This window comes from Poromitra crassiceps (genome assembly GCF_964638095.1).
Source record: "Poromitra crassiceps genome assembly, chromosome: 17".
NCBI classification, from domain to species: Eukaryota; Metazoa; Chordata; class Actinopteri; order Beryciformes; family Melamphaidae; genus Poromitra; species Poromitra crassiceps.
This window is the reverse complement of record NC_139635.1, coordinates 36,714,428-36,733,549: the sequence shown is the minus strand read 5'-3', so window position 1 is coordinate 36,733,549 and position 19,122 is coordinate 36,714,428. Positions and strand designations below refer to the sequence as shown.

General features: G+C 45.7%; 1 protein-coding gene across 1 annotated transcript in view; it reads right to left on the bottom strand.

Annotated features, from left to right (window-relative positions):
* LOC310792388 (uncharacterized protein) overlaps nucleotides 1–15,793 on the bottom strand; it is a gene marked incomplete at both ends in the record, with an annotated part of 28,887 nt that extends 13,094 nt beyond the window's left edge. Inside the window, 4 exons of the mRNA XM_083654104.1 lie at nucleotides 7,734–7,968; nucleotides 10,223–10,337; nucleotides 14,594–14,703; nucleotides 15,390–15,793. Of these exons, the coding sequence (XP_083510230.1) occupies nucleotides 7,734–7,968; nucleotides 10,223–10,337; nucleotides 14,594–14,703; nucleotides 15,390–15,793 (864 nt within the window). The remainder of the gene's footprint in view (nucleotides 1–7,733; nucleotides 7,969–10,222; nucleotides 10,338–14,593; nucleotides 14,704–15,389) is intronic.
* Nucleotides 15,794–19,122: the final 3,329 nt, after the last annotated feature.

Sequence of the window (19,122 nt, the reverse complement as noted above, 5' to 3'; positions counted from 1 at the left end):
AGGTTGTTCATCTTTCTAGCAAATCTAGGTACATTTCTGACTTGAAAGCAGTGTCTTGTCTTGTCTGAGGGGAAATGCAACTAGATTCATATCAAATGTTTCATGTCGTCTTTAAAAGGTCTGCGCTCCCCCAGTGCCCTTCTAGTTTCCAATGGCACGGCACAGCCTGACATCACCCATTGGTTTTTAGACTCCCGTTTGGAAGCCTACTGTGGCCGTCGCCATCTTGGGGTTCTCATGCAAGACGTGCCAGACGTTACAAGATCATGTGTTTTCCCAGAGCCGCAGCTCCGCCTGCTATTGGTCTGTCATCGGCAAGCCGCACAATCACTGGACTGGATTTTCTATGACTATTTTACTCTAAACGGTATAACAGTTATATAAGTTATATAAAAATTCACCAAGGTACAGTTGTTATGAAAGGGGAAATTGGTGAAAGGTGAAAAAACATGTTTTGAAACAGGCTGTAAACATGCTTAATCCTGTTGTAAAGTCAGGCATTTTTTTATTATTATAATTTTTTCTGATTGCCCCCATTTTCTCCCCAATTGTACTTGTCCAATTTCCCCCTGCTGCCCCGGTCGCTGCTCCACCCCCTCTGCCAATCTGGGGAGAGCTGTAGACTAGCACCATGCTTCCTCCGACACATGCACAGTTGCCAGCCGCATCTTTTCACCAGACAGCGGGGAGCTTCACCGGCAGGACGTAGCACGTGGGAGGATCACGCTATTCCCACCAGTTCCCTTCCGCCCCGAACAGGTGCCCTAACCGACCAGAGGAGGCACTACTGCAGTGACCAGGACACATAATTGAGATGAGATGATGATGAGATACACGTTATTGTCCCCTGGGGGAAATTCTTGGGCAAAAAGTGCATATAGCCACATGACATACCCTTAATCTGGCTTCCCACCCGCAGACACAGCCAATATGTGCCTGTATGGACGCCCGACCAAGCCGGAAGTAACACGGGGAGCGAACCTGCGACCCTCATGTTGGTCGGCAGGGAATCTACCTATAGTCTACATAGTCTCGCTTACCAGCCTCCCCTCTCTTCCGTGAGAGGAGTCTGGCTGCATGGAAACAGGCTGCTGGCATAAGTCCTCCCTGCATACTCTCTGCTCTCCCAATGGAGGCGACCATTTCAGTTGCTGCCGGATTTCCGCTTCCCGCTTACAAGCTCTGTCATTGGCTCCGACCATGTCAATCAGAGCAGCCTCCGCTCCCTCCTCCCTGTGTGTTGCTGTAAATGTCCTCCCCCGCCACCGAAGTGAAAACAACAACTCTAACTATAGCTAGCAAGCTAACCGCAGAAACCTACTGTACATGCTAGCTCGTTGCTACACGCTGAAAATGGCTGAAGTTTTGACGAATATTTGGATTGTTGGAAACGTCCAAGACGAGTGTGATTGGTTAAACCAAACAGAGCATTTTTTTCTCCTCGCAATTCCAGAATGGAGACCAGCACTGCCAGACTCCTCTCACGGAAGGGAGGGGAGGCTGGCAAGCGAGACTAACCGCTAACACTACCCAGACGCCCGTAAAGTCATGCATTTAAACTTGGGGTGAAGGGGGAAGGACTCCCTTTTGGAGCCAGCCTCAAGTGGCCATTCAAGGAACTACAGCTTTAAATATTGCTTCCGCAGCATATCGGTGGTGTCACCTAACTGTAGCCTTGGTGAACCCAGACAGGCAAATGAGATGATGGGGATGTTTTGAGACTGGCAAATCACCAGCAGCCACCACCCAGATGCTGGTCAATTCTGGCTGTATAGACGGTTTTCACCAGAGCTCAACCCCACAGCACTTCCTTTTTCTCAGCATTCGGCAAACTGCAGAAATATTCACTCGACATCGTTACTTTTGTTTTCGCCGCTCAGCTGTATAGAAGGTTTTCACAGAATGGTCAGTCCTGCACTTGAATGTTTTTTTTCTTTTATGTCCATAGCAAACACTGCAACAGGAAGTGAGTGGGGGTTCAATTTAGAATGTTTTTGTTGTCAAGTTAAAACCGTCTATATGCTGGTAAGTTTGTTTGATCTCCCAGTCAGCTCTCAACTCATCTCTGGCAAGTAGCCTACCTAAATAATCTCATTGATTGATCTCTCCCCCCTTCCTGAAATAACAGGATCATGGTTGGGTGAAACCGCAATGAAAGTGTTTGTGTCAGTCTGAGATGGGTGGTGGTTGCCACACCAAGACAACATTTTCAGGTAAATTATTTTAATTATATATTATTAATCTTCTACAAAGTACTGTACTTACCTGTGATTGACTGAACCAATTATTCATTTTAATCATTTTAATCAATTATCCCTTAATCCTTTAATCATTTAAGCGTTTTAATCCTTAATCCTTTAATCATTTAAGCGTTTTAATCCTCGGTACCTTGAAACGGGTACCTGAGGGAGAGTCTGGAACTCTGAGTGTAGAGTGGGACAACATCAATAAGGATGGCATGAGCTTTCTGCAGAGTTGGTCTATTGAATAATTGGGGCAGACCAGCCTGATGAAGTATATAACCTTGCTGCATGCAGTAAGAAGGTTTTTCCTTTTCACAACACATCATAGAAAGAAACAACACTGACTGAATAAAAGATTTGTAAAACATGGTCATTAGTGTCTTCAACATTGGAACACCTCTCAGTACATGAGACATCAGTATTTTGTGTTAAAGCACAGTTTGCTGTCAATGACAATTTCCCAGATACTTATGGTATACAGTATGTATCTCTACCACCTGGCCCTTGATGGTGGTGTATGTATAGGACCCAGTTTTTTTGTGACTAAAATCAATGGACATCTCCTTGGTTTTTGTTACATTGCTATATCACACCATGCACAACATCAACAACTAGACCATTGCCTGCTCCTCCAGTAGCCTAAGCTGACGAGTGACGACAACAGAATTGTCAGCAAACCTCTCAATGTCTCCGTTTTTGTCCTGGCTCCACCAGTCGTTTTTGTACACGTTATATAACAGGGCCGACAGAACACACCCCTGTGGAGATCCAGTAGACTAGGATACAAACAGTTCAGAGAGGCAGCTGTTTCGGAGGCTTCGTGACATCATGACAGATGTGAGGTCCTTGCCGATGATGTCATAGATGTCAAGTATGACATCTATGACATCATCGGCGCCATTACAATAGGGGAATGTCGCCATCTCCGGTGAAATCACAATGGGATGTGCGAGATGAGTTATGACATCACCAGTGATGTCATATACTCAGAATAGGATATAGCTATAAGTAGGACCAGCTCAACGGTCCAGTCAGAGTTCTTTCGAGAGTTTGTTCAGGCTCATGTTTGAGACTTCAGTGACATTTCAGGAGGCGCTGGTCAACACCAGAGAGGGAAGGGACCTCCTTCACACACCTGACAGTGTGCCTGTATCATCGCGAGCTACGAGACCTGAGCCAGGCTCAAACCCAGACATACTGTAGCACAGACGGGTCTGGGAGGGAAAACTTGATCGTAACGGCCGAAGCCGTACTTCCCGCCGTGCCTCCCTTCAGTGGAGTTGGGCCCAGCCCAGATCGAACCTCCATAGCAGCCATTGACTGTACCCTCTGGGCTCTCTGGGTTAAAAAGTTGAAAATCCATCCCACCACATTCAAATTAGATCAAAATTTGCATTACGTTTATTATCAAAATTTTGGGCGGCTCGATCATTAAAAGCAGATGAAAAATCTATAAAAAGCAGTTTTGCATGTGCTCTCCGAATGTTTGAACAATGCTTGAGATTTGGGGTTTTTGACACCAACTCCTCTCACTAGTTTCTCAAAGCATTTAATTACTTGGGACTTGATACTGAGACTGAGTGTGTGTGTGTGTGTGTGTGTGTGTGTGTGTGTGTGTGTGTGTGTGTGTGTGTGTGTGTGTGTGTGTGTGTGTGCGCGCGCGCGTGTGTGTGGGTGCGTGCGTGAGTGTGTGTGTGTGTGTGTGTGTGTGTGTGCGCGTGCGTGCGTGCGTGAGTGTGTGTGTCTGTGTGTGTGTGTGTGTGCGTGCGTGAGTGCGTGTGTGTGTCCATGTGATATCTGTGCGCCCAGGCAGGCAGTGTGTGTCATAATATCCTGAGGATGATGAGAAGCAGATACGAGGGATCAGCCGAGCAGCATTTTGGTAAACAAACCAGTAATGTAACAGTTGACACGTGTCGGGGGGGGGAACTACTTGTGGCGTGCACGTGCCATTTTAACAATGGGCTTATGTTATGAAATGACTTTTTTCCATCATTTTGGAAATTAATTGTGATCCCAAATCTTTCCAAGTACCCCCTGCAAACTGTTCAAGTACCGCTATGCGGTACACATACCCCTGGTTGGGAATCACTGCTTTAAGGGATCAGTTCATCCCAGGCCTGGGCAAGAGACGCGGTGACCGTGTGAAGAGGCTCTGGGTTATGGGCCCCCTGAGCTCTTGGTCCCCTGATCTGAGTTCAGCTCCCCCCCCCCCCCCCCCCCCCCCCCCCTCCCGGTTCCCTCTGTGTCTGGCTGTGTCTCCATGTCTCTGTTTGTCTTTGTCCCTCTCTCTCCGGTCATCTCATCCATCACACTGCATGCTCTCGCCCACAGTGGCTCGTTAGTGGCCCCCTTTTTACTGTGAGTGGTTCTAAATATAACATAATTTTATATCAAGATACTATGGAGTCGTCAGGGAGATAGTATTATATGGTTGAAAATCAATATCCCTCTGGCATTATTTTCTCGCCAGCCCTGCACTGTCACCTATTTTAGGCTCGATTAGGTGCTCTAGGTCTGACATGGTCTTGGTCACTAACCTCCACTAGGTGTCAGCCAAACATAAACTGAGAAATGGCTCTCTTAACAAGTAGCAGCCAGAGAGGAGGAGAGAAGACCCACTGGAAGATCATCACATGATGACTACATCTGGATAAGCATGAGCACACACCTTACAGCATCTGGATAAGCATGAGCACACACCTTACAGCATCTGGATAAGCATGTGCACACACCTTACAGCATCTGGATAAGCATGAGCACACACCTTACAGCATCTGGATAAGCATGAGCACACACCTTACAGCATCTGGATAAGCATGAGCACACACCTTACAGCATCTGGATAAGCATGAGCACACACCTTACAGCAGCTGGATAAGCATGAGCACACACCTTACAGCATCTGGATAAGCATGAGCACACACCTTACAGCATCTGGATAAGCATGTGCACACACCTTACAGCAGGGGTCCCCAATTACTTTTCACCAAGGGCCACATTTTGCTGAGGGCCGAAGGGTGGGGGCATTTGAAGCCAGATTTAGAGGAATAACTCATTTTAAATGAACAGTTGTGATGTCATTCAGTCTTAACCACCAATATTTGATCCTTTTCTCATTCACTCCTATGTCACCGCTGCTCTCCCTGCAGGGTTTGAAATTAACTTCTATTTTTTACCACCTGCCAATATGGCTGCTAGATTATAAAGTTACCAGCCAATTAGAATTGCCACTAGCCAAAATGTTTTTCTTGAAATAAACCAGAATATGAGTGGGTTCATTTAACCATAAGTATCAGTAAGTGGCCTGGGATTCTCAAAGCCTGTTTTGAGGGTCACACAAGAACAAAAATGTGCTCTTGAAGCGAAATAAATCCAAAACCAACAAGTTAATTATAAAAAAAATTACTTCAAACTTGGGTCAGGTCATTTCATTGCACGTTGCGTTTAGTTGCACTGCAAAAATCTTGTAGAATCCTCAATAGGTGGACAAGGCTGTTCAAAAAGCTCTCCTACCCGTATCCAACCTCCGATTGTAGATCCGAAGATATGATCGTCCGCCCAGTGCCAGTAATTTAGCCGGAACACCGGCGCTGTTAAAATGATACTGCTTGCGTGAAACAACCGTTTAGAAGCAGTCTTTGCACAGCCTGCGCTGAATTTACAGCAGGGTGTGTTTGATCTTACTAACATGGTGCACCGCTTGCACGTGGCGAGCAAAACACATGCAGTCACACGGAGATGGCGGCTGTCAGTGATCAACGCAAATCCAGCGCACCTGGGAAGTAAAACATGTCATGAAATACTCAAACTCCCAAGGTTCCTGTCGGCACTTCTCCTGTCCTCAGTACGGAGTACAGTATAAAGCGGCGTCACGTTATGCGGCTAAGCGGGCCCATAACCCAGAGCCTCTTCACAGGGTCACCGCGTCTCTTGCCCAGGCCTGGGATGAACTGATCCCTTAAAGCAGTGATTCCCAACCAGGGGTACGTGTACCCCATAGGGGTACTTGAACAGTTTGCAGGGGGTACTTGGAAAGATTTGGGATCACAATTTATTTCCAAAATGATGAAAAAATAATAATTTCAAAAGTCATTTCATAACATAAGCCTATTGTTAAAATGGCACATGCATGCCACAAGTAGTTCCCCCCGACAGGTGTCAACTGTTACATTACTGATAAATGGCTCTAAAACATCTAGTTTCTGTTGCACCAGATTGAGGTTTAGGGGAGCCTGGTTACAAAAGGAAAAAGGAGGCCATGCCCACACGCCAGCAGTTCAGTGAGAAATATATTTTGTATGGATTTACTTGTACATCTGCATATTACACTAAAAGTTATAGAACAAATTTAGAAGCATCATCAACAGCCATGAGTGAGGGGGTACTATTGGCATGGAAAAACAGCTCAAGGGGTACATAAGACAAAAAAGGTTGGGAACCACTGACCACTGATATGCTATTCAATATAGTTTCGAGCAGAAGAGTTGAATTTAAAAAGAGGAAGGCTGGATGAGATGAATTAACAAAGAAAGGAGATTGTTTGATAAATGAGTTGTGACACTTTGGGGCCTCTTCTCCTTCCTCTATAGGATGAATCAGCGTGATGTCACAGCCACCCAGAAATGCGGAACCCCGCGGCAGTTGACCAGTATGAGTTGTGCCAAACAAACGTTAATATCTGAAAAACAATTCATGACATAGCTTAAATCTTGACATATATCTTTATATCTTGGCCTCTGATGGAGAAGAGGATGTTGCAAAAGCTGCCCAAAATAATGGATGACACAACACACCCCCTACCCAACATACTGGCTGGACGAGTGTTTTCAGTCAGAGGCTCCATCAGCTCCCCTGCAGTAAAGACCGTTACAGGAGGTCTGTCATGCCCACCGCAATAACCATATACAAACAATAACTCCTGTAGAGAGAGGAGACTCCTTCTCTCCCTACTACCTCTCCCTCTCTCCTCCCCTCCTATAATGACACTATTAAACCCACATATTGCTCATGCACATTGCACACGTATACACTATGTCCACTTTGCACAATTTGTACTTACAATGTACAGTCATAGTTTAGTATTATATAATATAATACAATATGCTCTACAGTGGACCTTTCCGGAAAGAGCACTGTAGTAACTGTGTCAATATACTGTTTTTTTATGCCAATATATTGTTTTCTAAGCTCTCGCCGACACCTACCTGTGTTTTTTTTACATAAGTTATGTATATTTATATTGTTGTTGTTATATATCGTTGTTATATATATATATACACACACGCACACGCACACGCACACTCACACACACACACACACACACACACACACACACTCACACACACACACACACACACACACACACACACACACACTCACACTCACACTCACACACACACACACACACACACACACACACACACACACACACACACACACCTTTTTTTTAGGGGTGTATGCGTGTTTTTCCATTTTCAGAATCCTGACCCTGGCCAACATTATCAGCCAATGAGGAGCCGCCTTTGTGGTGTGTGATTGGACAGCGGTGAATCCCATCTTCTGGTAGAGCGCCTCAGCGGCGGTCAGTGGATTGCTGGTCTCCAGGGTCACACTGGAGAAGCCTCGCTCTCTGCAGAAGTCTACCGCCGTCTGGGTCAGCCTGGAGCCCAGGCCGCTCCGCCGGCCCCCCGGCCAGACAGACATCCTGAACAGCTCCCCGCACCTTTCCCAAGAATAGAATAACCAATGACATTAAATCACAATATGTAATTACGGTATGTGTATTATCTAATATGTCCCCCCACGGACCCACGGTGATTATCCCACCCCCTCCCTGCCCCCCATCATATGTCACTAGGGGTGTCACGATACACTCAGTTCACGATACGATACGTATCACGATACTGGGTTCACGATAACGATACGATACGATACGATTTTAACAATATTTTTTTAAACTTGAATAATGACAATATATGACTGGAAAAGTAGTATTTTATTTGAAATGCACAAATACAAAACATGCTGTTGTGGGAAATTGTTATTACAATAACAACTAGAAAAAACATGAGATTGGAGATAAGGCTTATCTTGAAATAGAATGAGTTACAGCGTCACTTAGATTTACTTTGAACTAAAAGGTTTCTCAGCAGTATAAATTCTCATTATGCATCTTCAGTTTTTCTTCAAACTCAAACAACAAGACTTTTCTTAGTCTATTTTTTATGCATCTTCAGTTTTTCCTGTCAAGTAAACAGTTTTGCCAGAAACTCAATTGAATGGTTTCTCTCCTGTATAACTTCTCATGTGTCTCTTCAGAGACTTGTTCAACTGAACTACTTTCCACACATTGAACTTCAACAAACAAAGATGTTTCTTTGTCTACTTTTGAAAAAAAAAAAAAAAAAAAAAAAAAAAATTTTTTTTTTTCACGATATGAGATTTCATCTCAACGATACATATCGTGACGTTTTACTATCGCGAAATTTCGTGGGACGATATATTGTGACACCCCTATATGTCACTTTAAAGGACTTTATATTTTGCACTTTATAATTTGTGATTGTTTTTCTGTCTTGCTTGGTCTTCTACTATATGATGTGACTGCTGCATACTTGCACAAAGTCAATTTCCTCATTTGTAATCTGATTACTTACTGTGGCTATTAAAGATAATCCTGAATCTTATTCTATTGCCCTACACAACAGAAACTGGACCAACAGAAATCGACCAACTGTGGAGCCATGCACAGAGATTAGACATAAAACAAGAACAAGAACAAGAATATAAAAACGGAGCAACAACACAGGAGACAAAGTGCATTAAAAACAAAGTGCATTAAGAGCATTAAAAGTGCATAGAAAAGCCATAAACAATTTACAAAGTTGTGTGTTAGTGTGTGCGTGTGAGTGTGTATGTGTGTAGGAGTATGTACGTGTTATGGATAAGTGAAAGGTTGCGTATATGTTGTGTGTGCGTACTAGTGAGTGTGTAATCGTGCGTGTGTGTGTGTGTGTGTGTGCTACAAAGTGCAGCGTGTGTCTAAGTGTTCACTTACACACAGCTTTCAGCCATTTTTTCAATTGTGCTCGAAAGAACGGGGAAGGACTCCCTTTTGGAGCCAGCCTCAAGTGGCTATTCAAGGAACTACATCTTTAAATAGGTGGTGTCACCTAACTGTAGCCTATCTGGTGAACCCAGACAGGCAAATGAGATGATGGGGATGTTTTGAGACTGGCAAATCACCAGCAGCCACCACCCAGATGCTAGTCAATTCTGGCTGTATGCTGGTAAGTTTGTTTGATCTCCCAGCCAGCTCTCAACTCATCTCTGGCAAGTAGCCTACCTAAATAATCTCATTGATTGATCTCTCCCCCCTTCCTGAAATAACAGGATCATGGTTGGGTGAAACCGCAATGAAAGTGTTTGTGTCAGTTTGAGATGGGTGGTGGTTGCCACACCAAGACAACATTTTCAGCTAAATTATTTTAATTATATATCTTCTACAAAGTAGATAGATAGATACTTTATTGATCCTTTGCAGGAAATTCATGTGTCACGTAATGCAGCTACATTCAACATGTCAGGACAAAAACAGGACAAAACATGAGGACATTGAAACATGTAGCAAGGCACACAAAAAGTATCAAGTACTAAGAAAAAGAAAAAGGTGCAGCAATAATAATGTTATACTAAAGTGCAATTTTTTTGCATAAAGTGACTTACAGTATCTAGATAAAGAACAGGCACCGCTGGCCAACAAGATAAAAATATAATATAAGCAGCAACACCCCCCCCCCCCCCCCCACACACACACACACACACACACACACACACACACACACACACACAAGCACACGCGCACGCGCACACACAGTAAAAACATACCCCGGTACATTGCACAGTTATCTAAAGTGCAGGGAAGTGCATATATGCACAGGATATAGAGACATTATTTGATGTGTTGATTAAACAACCTGATGGCAGCTAACAGGAAGGACTTCCTGTAACGTTCAGTCCTGCACTTGGGTGGGATCAGCCTACGACTGAAGGTGCTCGGCTGAACCACCTCCAGGGCATGGAGTGGGTGAGCTGGATTGCTCATGATGGAGTGGAGTTTAGAGAGCGAGAGTGAGAAATATATTTTGTATGGATTTACTTGTACATCTGCATATTACACTAAAAGTTATAGAACAAATTTAGAAGCATCATCAACAGCCATGAGTGAGGGGGTACTATTGGCATGGCAAAACAGCTCAAGGGGTACATAAGACAAAAATGGTTGGGAACCACTGCATACTATTCAAAATAGTTTGGAGCAGAAGAGTTGAATTTAAAAAGAGGAAGGCTGGATGAGATGAATTAACAAAGAAAGGAGATTGTTTGATAAATGAGTTGTGACACTTTGGGGCCTCTTCTCCTTCCTCTATAGGATGAATCAGCGTGATGTCACAGCCACCCAGAAATGCGGAACCCCACGGCAGTTAACTAGTATGAGTTGTGCCAAACAAATGTTAATATCTGAAAAACAATTCATGACATAGCTTATATCTTGACATATATCTTATATCTTGGCCTCTGGTGGAGAGGAGGATGTTGCAAAATCTGCCCAAGATAATGGATGACACAACACACCCCCTACCCAACATACTGGCTGGACAACAGTGTTTTCAGTCAGAGGCTCCATCAGCTCCCCTGCAGTAAAGACCGTTACAGGAGGTCTGTCATGCCCACCACTGCAATAACCATATACAAACAATAACTCCTGTACATGGAGAGAGAGGGGACTCCTTCTCTCCCTACTACCTCTCCCTCTCTCCTCCCCTCCTATAATGACACTATTAAACCCACATATTGCTCATGCACATTGCACACGTATACACTATGTCCACTTTGCACAATTTGTACTTACAATGTACAGTCATAGTTTAGTATTATATAATATAATACAATATGCTCTACAGTGGACATTTCCGGAAAGAGCACTGTAGTAACTGTGTCAATATACAGTTTTTTTATGCCAATATATTGTTTTCTAAGCTCTCGCCGACACCTACCTGTGTGTTTCTTTTACATAAGTTATGTATATTTATATTGTTGTTGTTATATATTGTTGTTATATATATATTATACACACACACACACACACACACACACACACACACACCTTTTTTTTAGGGGTGTATGCGTTTTTCCATTTTCAGAATCCTGACCCTGGCCAACATTATCAGCCAATGAGGAGCCGCCTTTGTGGTGTGTGATTGGACAGGGGTCAAGTCAAGTCAAGTTTATTTATATAGCCCTAATTCACAAGCATGTCTCAGAGGGCTTCACAGAAAGTATGTCTAGCTGATTCTAGCTAACACACAGTAACAAGAATATACAGAATAAAGATAACATTTGAACATTTGAAGAAAGCAGGAGAGTGGAGGAGGGAGGGAGAGGGAGGAGAGGGGGGAGGTGGGGAGAAAATAGGAAATGTGGAGAGGTGGGAGGGCGCAGGGGAAGGAGAGCAGTGGGAATGTGAGAGAGGGGAGAGGACAGAGAGGAGGAGAGAACAGAGAAGGAGAGGTGGAAGGGTACAGGGGAGGTAGAGTAGAGGTAGGGTCTAGGGTGGAGGGAGGGAGGGAGGAGAGGGGGGAGGTGGGGAGAAAATAGGAAATGTGGAGGAGGAGAGAACAGGGGAGGAGAGATGAGGGTGCAGGGGAGGGAGAGCCAGGGTAGGGGTAGGGTCTAGGGTTGGGGGAGGGGAGGGAGTAGGATACGGGCCTGGATTAGGGCGAGGGTGGGGAGAAATGGGAAATGTGGAGGAGGAGAGAACAGAGAAGGAGAGGGTGCAGGGGAGGGAGAGCAGGGGGAATGTGAGAGGGAGGAGAGGGCAGAGAGGAGGAGAGAACAGAGAAGGAGAGGTGGGAGGGCGCAGGGGAAGGAGAGCAGTGGGAATGTGAGAGAGGGGAGAGGACAGAGAGGAGGAGAGAACAGAGAAGGAGAGGTGGAAGGGTACAGGGGAGGTAGAGTAGAGTCTAGGGTAGAGTAGGGTCTAGGGTGGAGGGAGGGAGTAGGATACGGGCCCGGATTAGGGCGAGGGTGGGGAGAAAATGGGAAATGTGGAGGAGGAGAGAACAGAGAAGGAGAGGTGGGAGGGTGCAGGGGAAGGAGAGCAGGGGGAATGTGAGAGAGGGGGGAGGACAGAGAGTAGAGGTGCAGGGGAAGGAGAGCAGGGGAAGAAGAGCAGGGGGAATGAGAGAGAGGGGGGAGGACAGAGGGTAGAGGTAGGGTCTAGGGTGGAGGGAGGGAGTAGGATACGGGCCCGGATTAGGGCGAGGGTGGGGGGAAAATGGGAAATGTGGAGGAGGAGAGGACAGAGAAGGAGAGGTGGGAGGGTGCAGGGGAAGGAGAGCAGGGGGAATGTGAGAGAGGGGGGAGGACAGAGAGGCAGAGAAGGAGAGGTGGGAGGGTGCAGGGGAAGGAGAGCAGGGGGAATGTGAGAGAAGGGAGAGCAGGAAGTGGCAGGGATTCAGGAAAATAGGGGAGAAGAGGAGAAGGAGCAGAGGGGGGGGAGAATGAGGAGAGAGCAGGAGAAGGGAGGGGGGGCGGTGGGATGTGGGGGAGGAAAGAGCATGGAAAGAGAGGAGAACAAGAAGGGGGAAGAAGGGAAGAAGCGGGGAAAGGGGGAAAGAGAGGGGGGGGGGAGAAGATCAGACAACTGACTACTCTAAGCATTAACCAGAGCTAACTGGGACATAGTATCTAGCTAATCTACAGCCTAATCTGGCCTATCCTACCCTGCTCTAGTCTGATTTTAGCCTGAACACTAACAGGTCAGCCTTAGGCTGTAGCTAATCTATCGCCTACCTAAGCTGTTCTAAACCAACCGGCAGCCCTCGACCAGTGATGAAGAGCACCGATGCCCCCCGACCCGGCCCCCGCCCACATATGGCGTGGGAGGGAAGGCCAGGCCGGGACACAGCGGCACCCCCTCACCCCCAGTGAACGCAAGAAAACCTTTCCACCATATGGATCGCCGCATGGATTGCCCCAGTGACTTGGCTGAGGAGGAACCTTGTGAGGTCGTTGTGCTAGGGGCCAATTGCTGCGGCCCAGGCGGACCCAGCCCCCACGCGACCCGCCCCCCCAGCCCCCAGCCACCAGCATAGTGACTGAGAGCGTGAGAGCAGGCCACGCGGGGGACGGGCCCACCCACCAGGCCACAGCAGCGGACCCCCATCTGGGGACTCCCCTCCGAGACAGGCCGAGAGATGCCGGGCTAAACCATGCACAGAGTTTCCGATAATGAAACTCTGTGAATGGTTTATTATGGAAATAAAATGTACAAGAGAACAGAAAATTGAAAATGTAAAAAAGAGTCCAACAGAAGGGATATAAAAATGTAATTTTTAAATTATCCTAAGATCAGGGAAGGGAGTTGAAAATCTAAAAAGTAGAGTCCAAAAAGAAATAGAAAATGCAGTCTTTAAGTGTTCGTAGGTTTAGAGAATACTAGTTAATTAGCTAGGTGACAAAAAGGGTAACAAGATTGGGAGTTCCATGAGGATGATCTGAGGAATCCATGAGTCCGCGTTGGTGACATGGATTAAGAGGAGGGGAGGGGAGGATAGGAGTCGGAGGTGGTGATTAAGGGGAGGGGAGGATAGGAGTTGGAGGTGATGAGGCTGGGGGGGGGGGGGGGGGGGGGGGGGGGGGCGGTCCCCCCCTTCCCTTAGGCAGGCAGGTGACCAGGATGATGAGGATAGGGGTCGGTGGTGGTGAAGAGCCCGGGGTGTCAGACAGTAGATGGAGTAGCGGGTAGATGGCCTAGGGTGACGACAGGTGGCTAGGGCGATGGGAAGGAGAGCAGTGGGAATGTGAGAGAGGGGAGAGGACAGAGAGGAGGAGAGAACAGAGAAGGAGAGGTGGAAGGGTACAGGGGAGGTAGAGTAGAGTCTAGGGTAGAGTAGGGTCTAGGGTGGAGGGAGGGAGTAGGATACGGGCCCGGATTAGGGCGAGGGTGGGGAGAAAATGGGAAATGTGGAGGAGGAGAGAACAGAGAAGGAGAGGTGGGAGGGTGCAGGGGAAGGAGAGCAGGGGGAATGTGAGAGAGGGGGGAGGACAGAGAGTAGAGGTGCAGGGGAAGGAGAGCAGGGGAAGAAGAGCAGGGGGAATGAGAGAGAGGGGGGAGGACAGAGGGTAGAGGTAGGGTCTAGGGTGGAGGGAGGGAGTAGGATACGGGCCCGGATTAGGGCGAGGGTGGGGGGAAAATGGGAAATGTGGAGGCTAGGGGGTGAATCCCATCTTCTGGTAGAGCGCCTCAGCGGCGGTCAGTGGATTGCTGGTCTCCAGGGTCACACTGGAGAAGCCTCGCTCTCTGCAGAAGTCCACCGCCGTCTGGGTCAGCCTGGAGCCCAGGCCGCTCCGCCGGCACCCCGGCCAGACAGACATCCTGAACAGCTCCCCGCACCTTTCCCAAGAGTAGAATAACCAATGACATTAAATCATTACGGTATGTGTATTATCTAATATGTCCCCCCACGGTGATTATCCCACCCCCTCCCTGCCCCCCATCATATGTCACTTTAAATCAGTAACTTACTTAGTATGTAAATTAGTAGCTATATTTCACCTACTTTCACTACAAATGCAGATTTTTACTTTGGTACTTTTGCTGCTACCAAAGTAACAGGACTTCTACTTGAGAAGGACATAGAGTACCGCAGGGATGGTGTATTTTTGTAGTCGGAAGGCGGAAGTCCCAGACTTCCTGGATCTTAGGGGGGAAAAGTCAATGCGGTTTTAATTAGAATGGGGACTTAAATGCATAAAATAAGGTCTGTGGTGAACAAAAGTTTAGCTTTGGGTTCAGCAGGATAATCCAAGTGATTCACGTTTGTGTGAAGATTATCCCTCTCTACCTCTGCATAAAATAAGCAGGATAATCTAAGTGATTCACGTTTGTGAAGATTATCCTGCTGATCCCAAATTACCACTCCCATACACTTGTGTTAACCACAGACCTTATGCATTTAAGTGAAATCTCCATTCTAAAACCCCATTGACTTTTCCCCGTAAGATCCAGGAAGTCCGGGACTTCCGCCTTCTGACTACAAAAATACGCCTGTGGTACTCTATTCTCATTACACTACTGACCTTTGCTTCCCGTTCTGTTTGGCCACTATGGCCACCATACCCACGACCTGGGACGTCCCATTGACCTGGGCTTCAGCCACCCAGAAGCAGTCGTCCGGTCTGGTCAGGTAGTTCCCTGGGATGTCCCGCATGTCTGTCTGGAGTCTGACCCTGAGATAGCGGGCATACAGCTCGTGGCAGCAGTAGTAGACCAGGCTCACCCACCCTCCTACTGACACCAGGGCCACCAACACAGAGCCCAGGAAGTAGCCTGCAGCACAGAGACCCAGGGTGATGCCGAGGTAGAGAGGGCTGGTCATGGCTTTGTGAAAACATGGACCAATGTACTCCAGAATCCCATCGCTGTACAGGGTCAGCACTGCATCCTTGTCTGAGGGACGGTACCGACGGATCACCGGCTGCATGACCAGAAGGAACTGCAAAGCATTTTATTGTAAAACATATCAATGGTTTGAACAGCTGTTTATTTAAGATGGAGAATGGGCTAACCAAATAAATAGCCTGTCACTGTCACGTCTTATCAAACTTTGATTCTTCGAGTCTTCTTATCAAACTCTGATTATAAGCCTTATCCGTTCCTGATTGGATGAAATATGTGGCCACATAACTGGAAATCATCGCGCATTACTGACGCATTGTTTACCAGCTCAATTCAAATTCCACTGATGGTTTGCCTACTTTTGTACAATAATTAGGACTATACTTAGCGGAAGAATAGGTTATTAGGCTATTATGATGATGCATTGCACCATTGGGTATTATTAAATCAGTCTCACAAAATTGTATTTCAAATTTGGCATTTCAATTTCTCTAGTTTCTCTATTATAATGGTAACTTGCTTATATATACATGTGAATTCTTTAGCAGAGGATGGCTTCAACGGACAAATGAAAGACAATAAGTAGATTCCGCTGTATCAATGAATTAGGCCTAGATTTATTGCACTAACAAGAGCAAAAGTAACAATCAATACAACTCAAGCCAGAAATTTAGATACACAGTAAGGTTGAAAAACACATATGTCTCCTTGCATATGATGCAATGAATGAATGATAACCCACATTTTGAAGAATAGATAACATTACAAAATAAGAACTGGTGTGAAAGAGTTGCAATTAGTGAATCCTGAGGAGATTTATTAACGTTTTATCCATGTTCATGATTTATTCTTACATTTTTACATTTTCTCCTTTCTCACAAGTTCCCCCTGTATTACCTCCATGACATGTACACCATAGGGTACACGTACCACAGTTTGGGAACCACTGGTCTAGGGGCTGATCTACTCAGTGGTAATCACAAATCAATGAACAAAGAAGATAATCACAATCATCCTTAATCATTCTACAAAAGGCAAATACTTAAAGCAGCTACGAGCAACTTTTTCGATTGTTATTAAACAGTATAAATTTAATATCAATGCATCACATCTTACCTCTAATAGTCGACGATACCAACGCAGAGTAGTCTCGCTTGAACCCCGAGTGAATCGGCCAGTGTTAGTGTGTCTGTAGCCAGGGCAGATCAGGAATTGAAATGAAACGGTTTGCAGCAGCCACTTCGGCCATAACCACAAAATAACTTCCAAAAAACCTGTTAGAATATAACGAGAGATGTTCCCGCGAGTATGCGTGGCGTTCACATTGTTTATGTTATGTTGCTAGGCAGCGCAAACGGCGTAAAAAGGCAGCTGCATTTCACTTCCTGGTTTCACTTCCGCGTTTCACTTCCGGGTTACCCGGTCTGGTCGCTCTAGAGAGCCCCCTGTTGGCGCGAGTTTAGACAGACTATAGACTTAATAATCACCTAAGGGAGCAATCTCAGATACACACGGCTTTGGTCTCGTCGACTATTAGAGGTAAGATGTGATGCATTGATATTAAATTTATACTGTTTAATAACAATCGAAAAAGTTGCTCGTAGCTGCTTTAATATAATCAGTATGCACTACAGTCAGTACGTTTACATGCACAGTTAAGTTGAGCTATAGCTTGATTATTTACTCGGACTACTGTCCTGTCCCAGTATATAGCACGGGTGGGAAATCAATTTATTGATGGAATGGTCACCTCTCCCCAAGTCTCGTTACTCCCCCCCGCCCCGACTTGTTTTCTTCTTCAAGCAGGGGTTAGTGCTACCTAGCAAGCTAACTTGAAATAGAGATCGTGATAGTTCCCAAACTCCACATAACCCACACATATACACAAAGCTGCCCCTTGTTATTTCAATACAGTTAAGATATTCCATAAAAGAAAAAATCTAGCTACAGATTTAGCTACTACTACAGCAAACAAACTTCTTTAGCTTTAGCTATATCGCTCCCTGGCCACTAACATATAGTTCCTGTTGCCAAATCTCGCGAGAGTGTGTTGCTGAGACAGAGACGGGTCTTGAACAAGTTTAATTTCTTTCTGTCTGAAAAATGAAGTGTCAGAATATTCAGAAGAGGCAGTCTTGCTTGAAATCCCATCGTCTTTGGTGTTTTGAGATGCACCCTCTCTTGAGATGCACCCTCTGTTTACGTTTTATGCGTTTTACACGCTGTTCGACTTCCGGATCAAAGCCTGGCACGGGAACTTTAGCGCATGCGCTGATCGCCGCAGGAGTAAATCAACTCCCAATTGCATTATCTGGGTGTGTTAGTCAGACTTTTATAACTTCGATTTCGGTCGAGCTAACATGTTTACATGTATTTCAAAACTCCGGCTTTAGGCAGACTAACGCAATAATTCGATTTTTTTAAAGTGTTATGTAAACGTACTGACTGTAGTAGTGCACTGCTGATTGGATGAAGAAATTTACCTTTTTGTTTTTGCAACAATACAACTAATCTCATTCTGCCCAGATGATTCAGCCTTACTTGGAGAGTCGTTGCCTTTCCAAAGTTATCCTTCCTTGTGCGTATACTGTAGGGTCAGTCAGTGGTGCCTTGCTCTTGCTTTTGGGCCCCAGCCAGACGTCCTTTCGGTGCAACCAGTGTTGCCAGATCTCGCGAGAGTATCAAGCAACCAGGTCTATGCAAACAAGCTCAAAAGAAGTGGTTGTAGACTGGATCGGATCACAAATACACCTGGATCAGAGGCCTGGCTAGTAGCCCATTCGTGAGCTACAATTGTCCTGGAATTTCAGCACAAAACGTCTCTTTGGTGATCACAGCTGGGCCGCGGTCTCGAGAGGCAGAAGAACAACTGTAAACAGCTGTTTATATAGCGCAGGTGACATCACATCTTCAAACTCACCGGTGCCCCCTCCCATTGTTGTAGTCTAGAGCTTAGATCAGGCCCCAAAAAAACAAGCCCGACCCAACCCGACTGATCTGTCTTGTCTATTCAGTCAGTGATTGATAAGGTTCTGGTTACAATCTTTAAAGTCATATAATATTCTGTTCATCACACAATATTACCCCAATTATAACAAAATAATTACAAATACAAATAAAAAACAAGCACATCTGTCTCTTACTGTAAAAAAAAAAAAAATCTAATCAAGATTCAAGATGAGCCCGGAGGAATGGAGGGGAAATTCCGGGAATGCCGGTCTCGGGTTCGGGTAGAGAATAACCTCTAGTGTGACGTCACCCACTGATTTGTGCACTCTTATTTTGAAGCCTCTAGTTTGGCATTTTAGCCGCTGCCATTTCAGGTATCTGTACTTTACTGAGTATTTATCTTTCTGACTTTTTACTTTTACTCCCTACATTTTAACACAAATATCTGTAGTTTACTCTTTACAT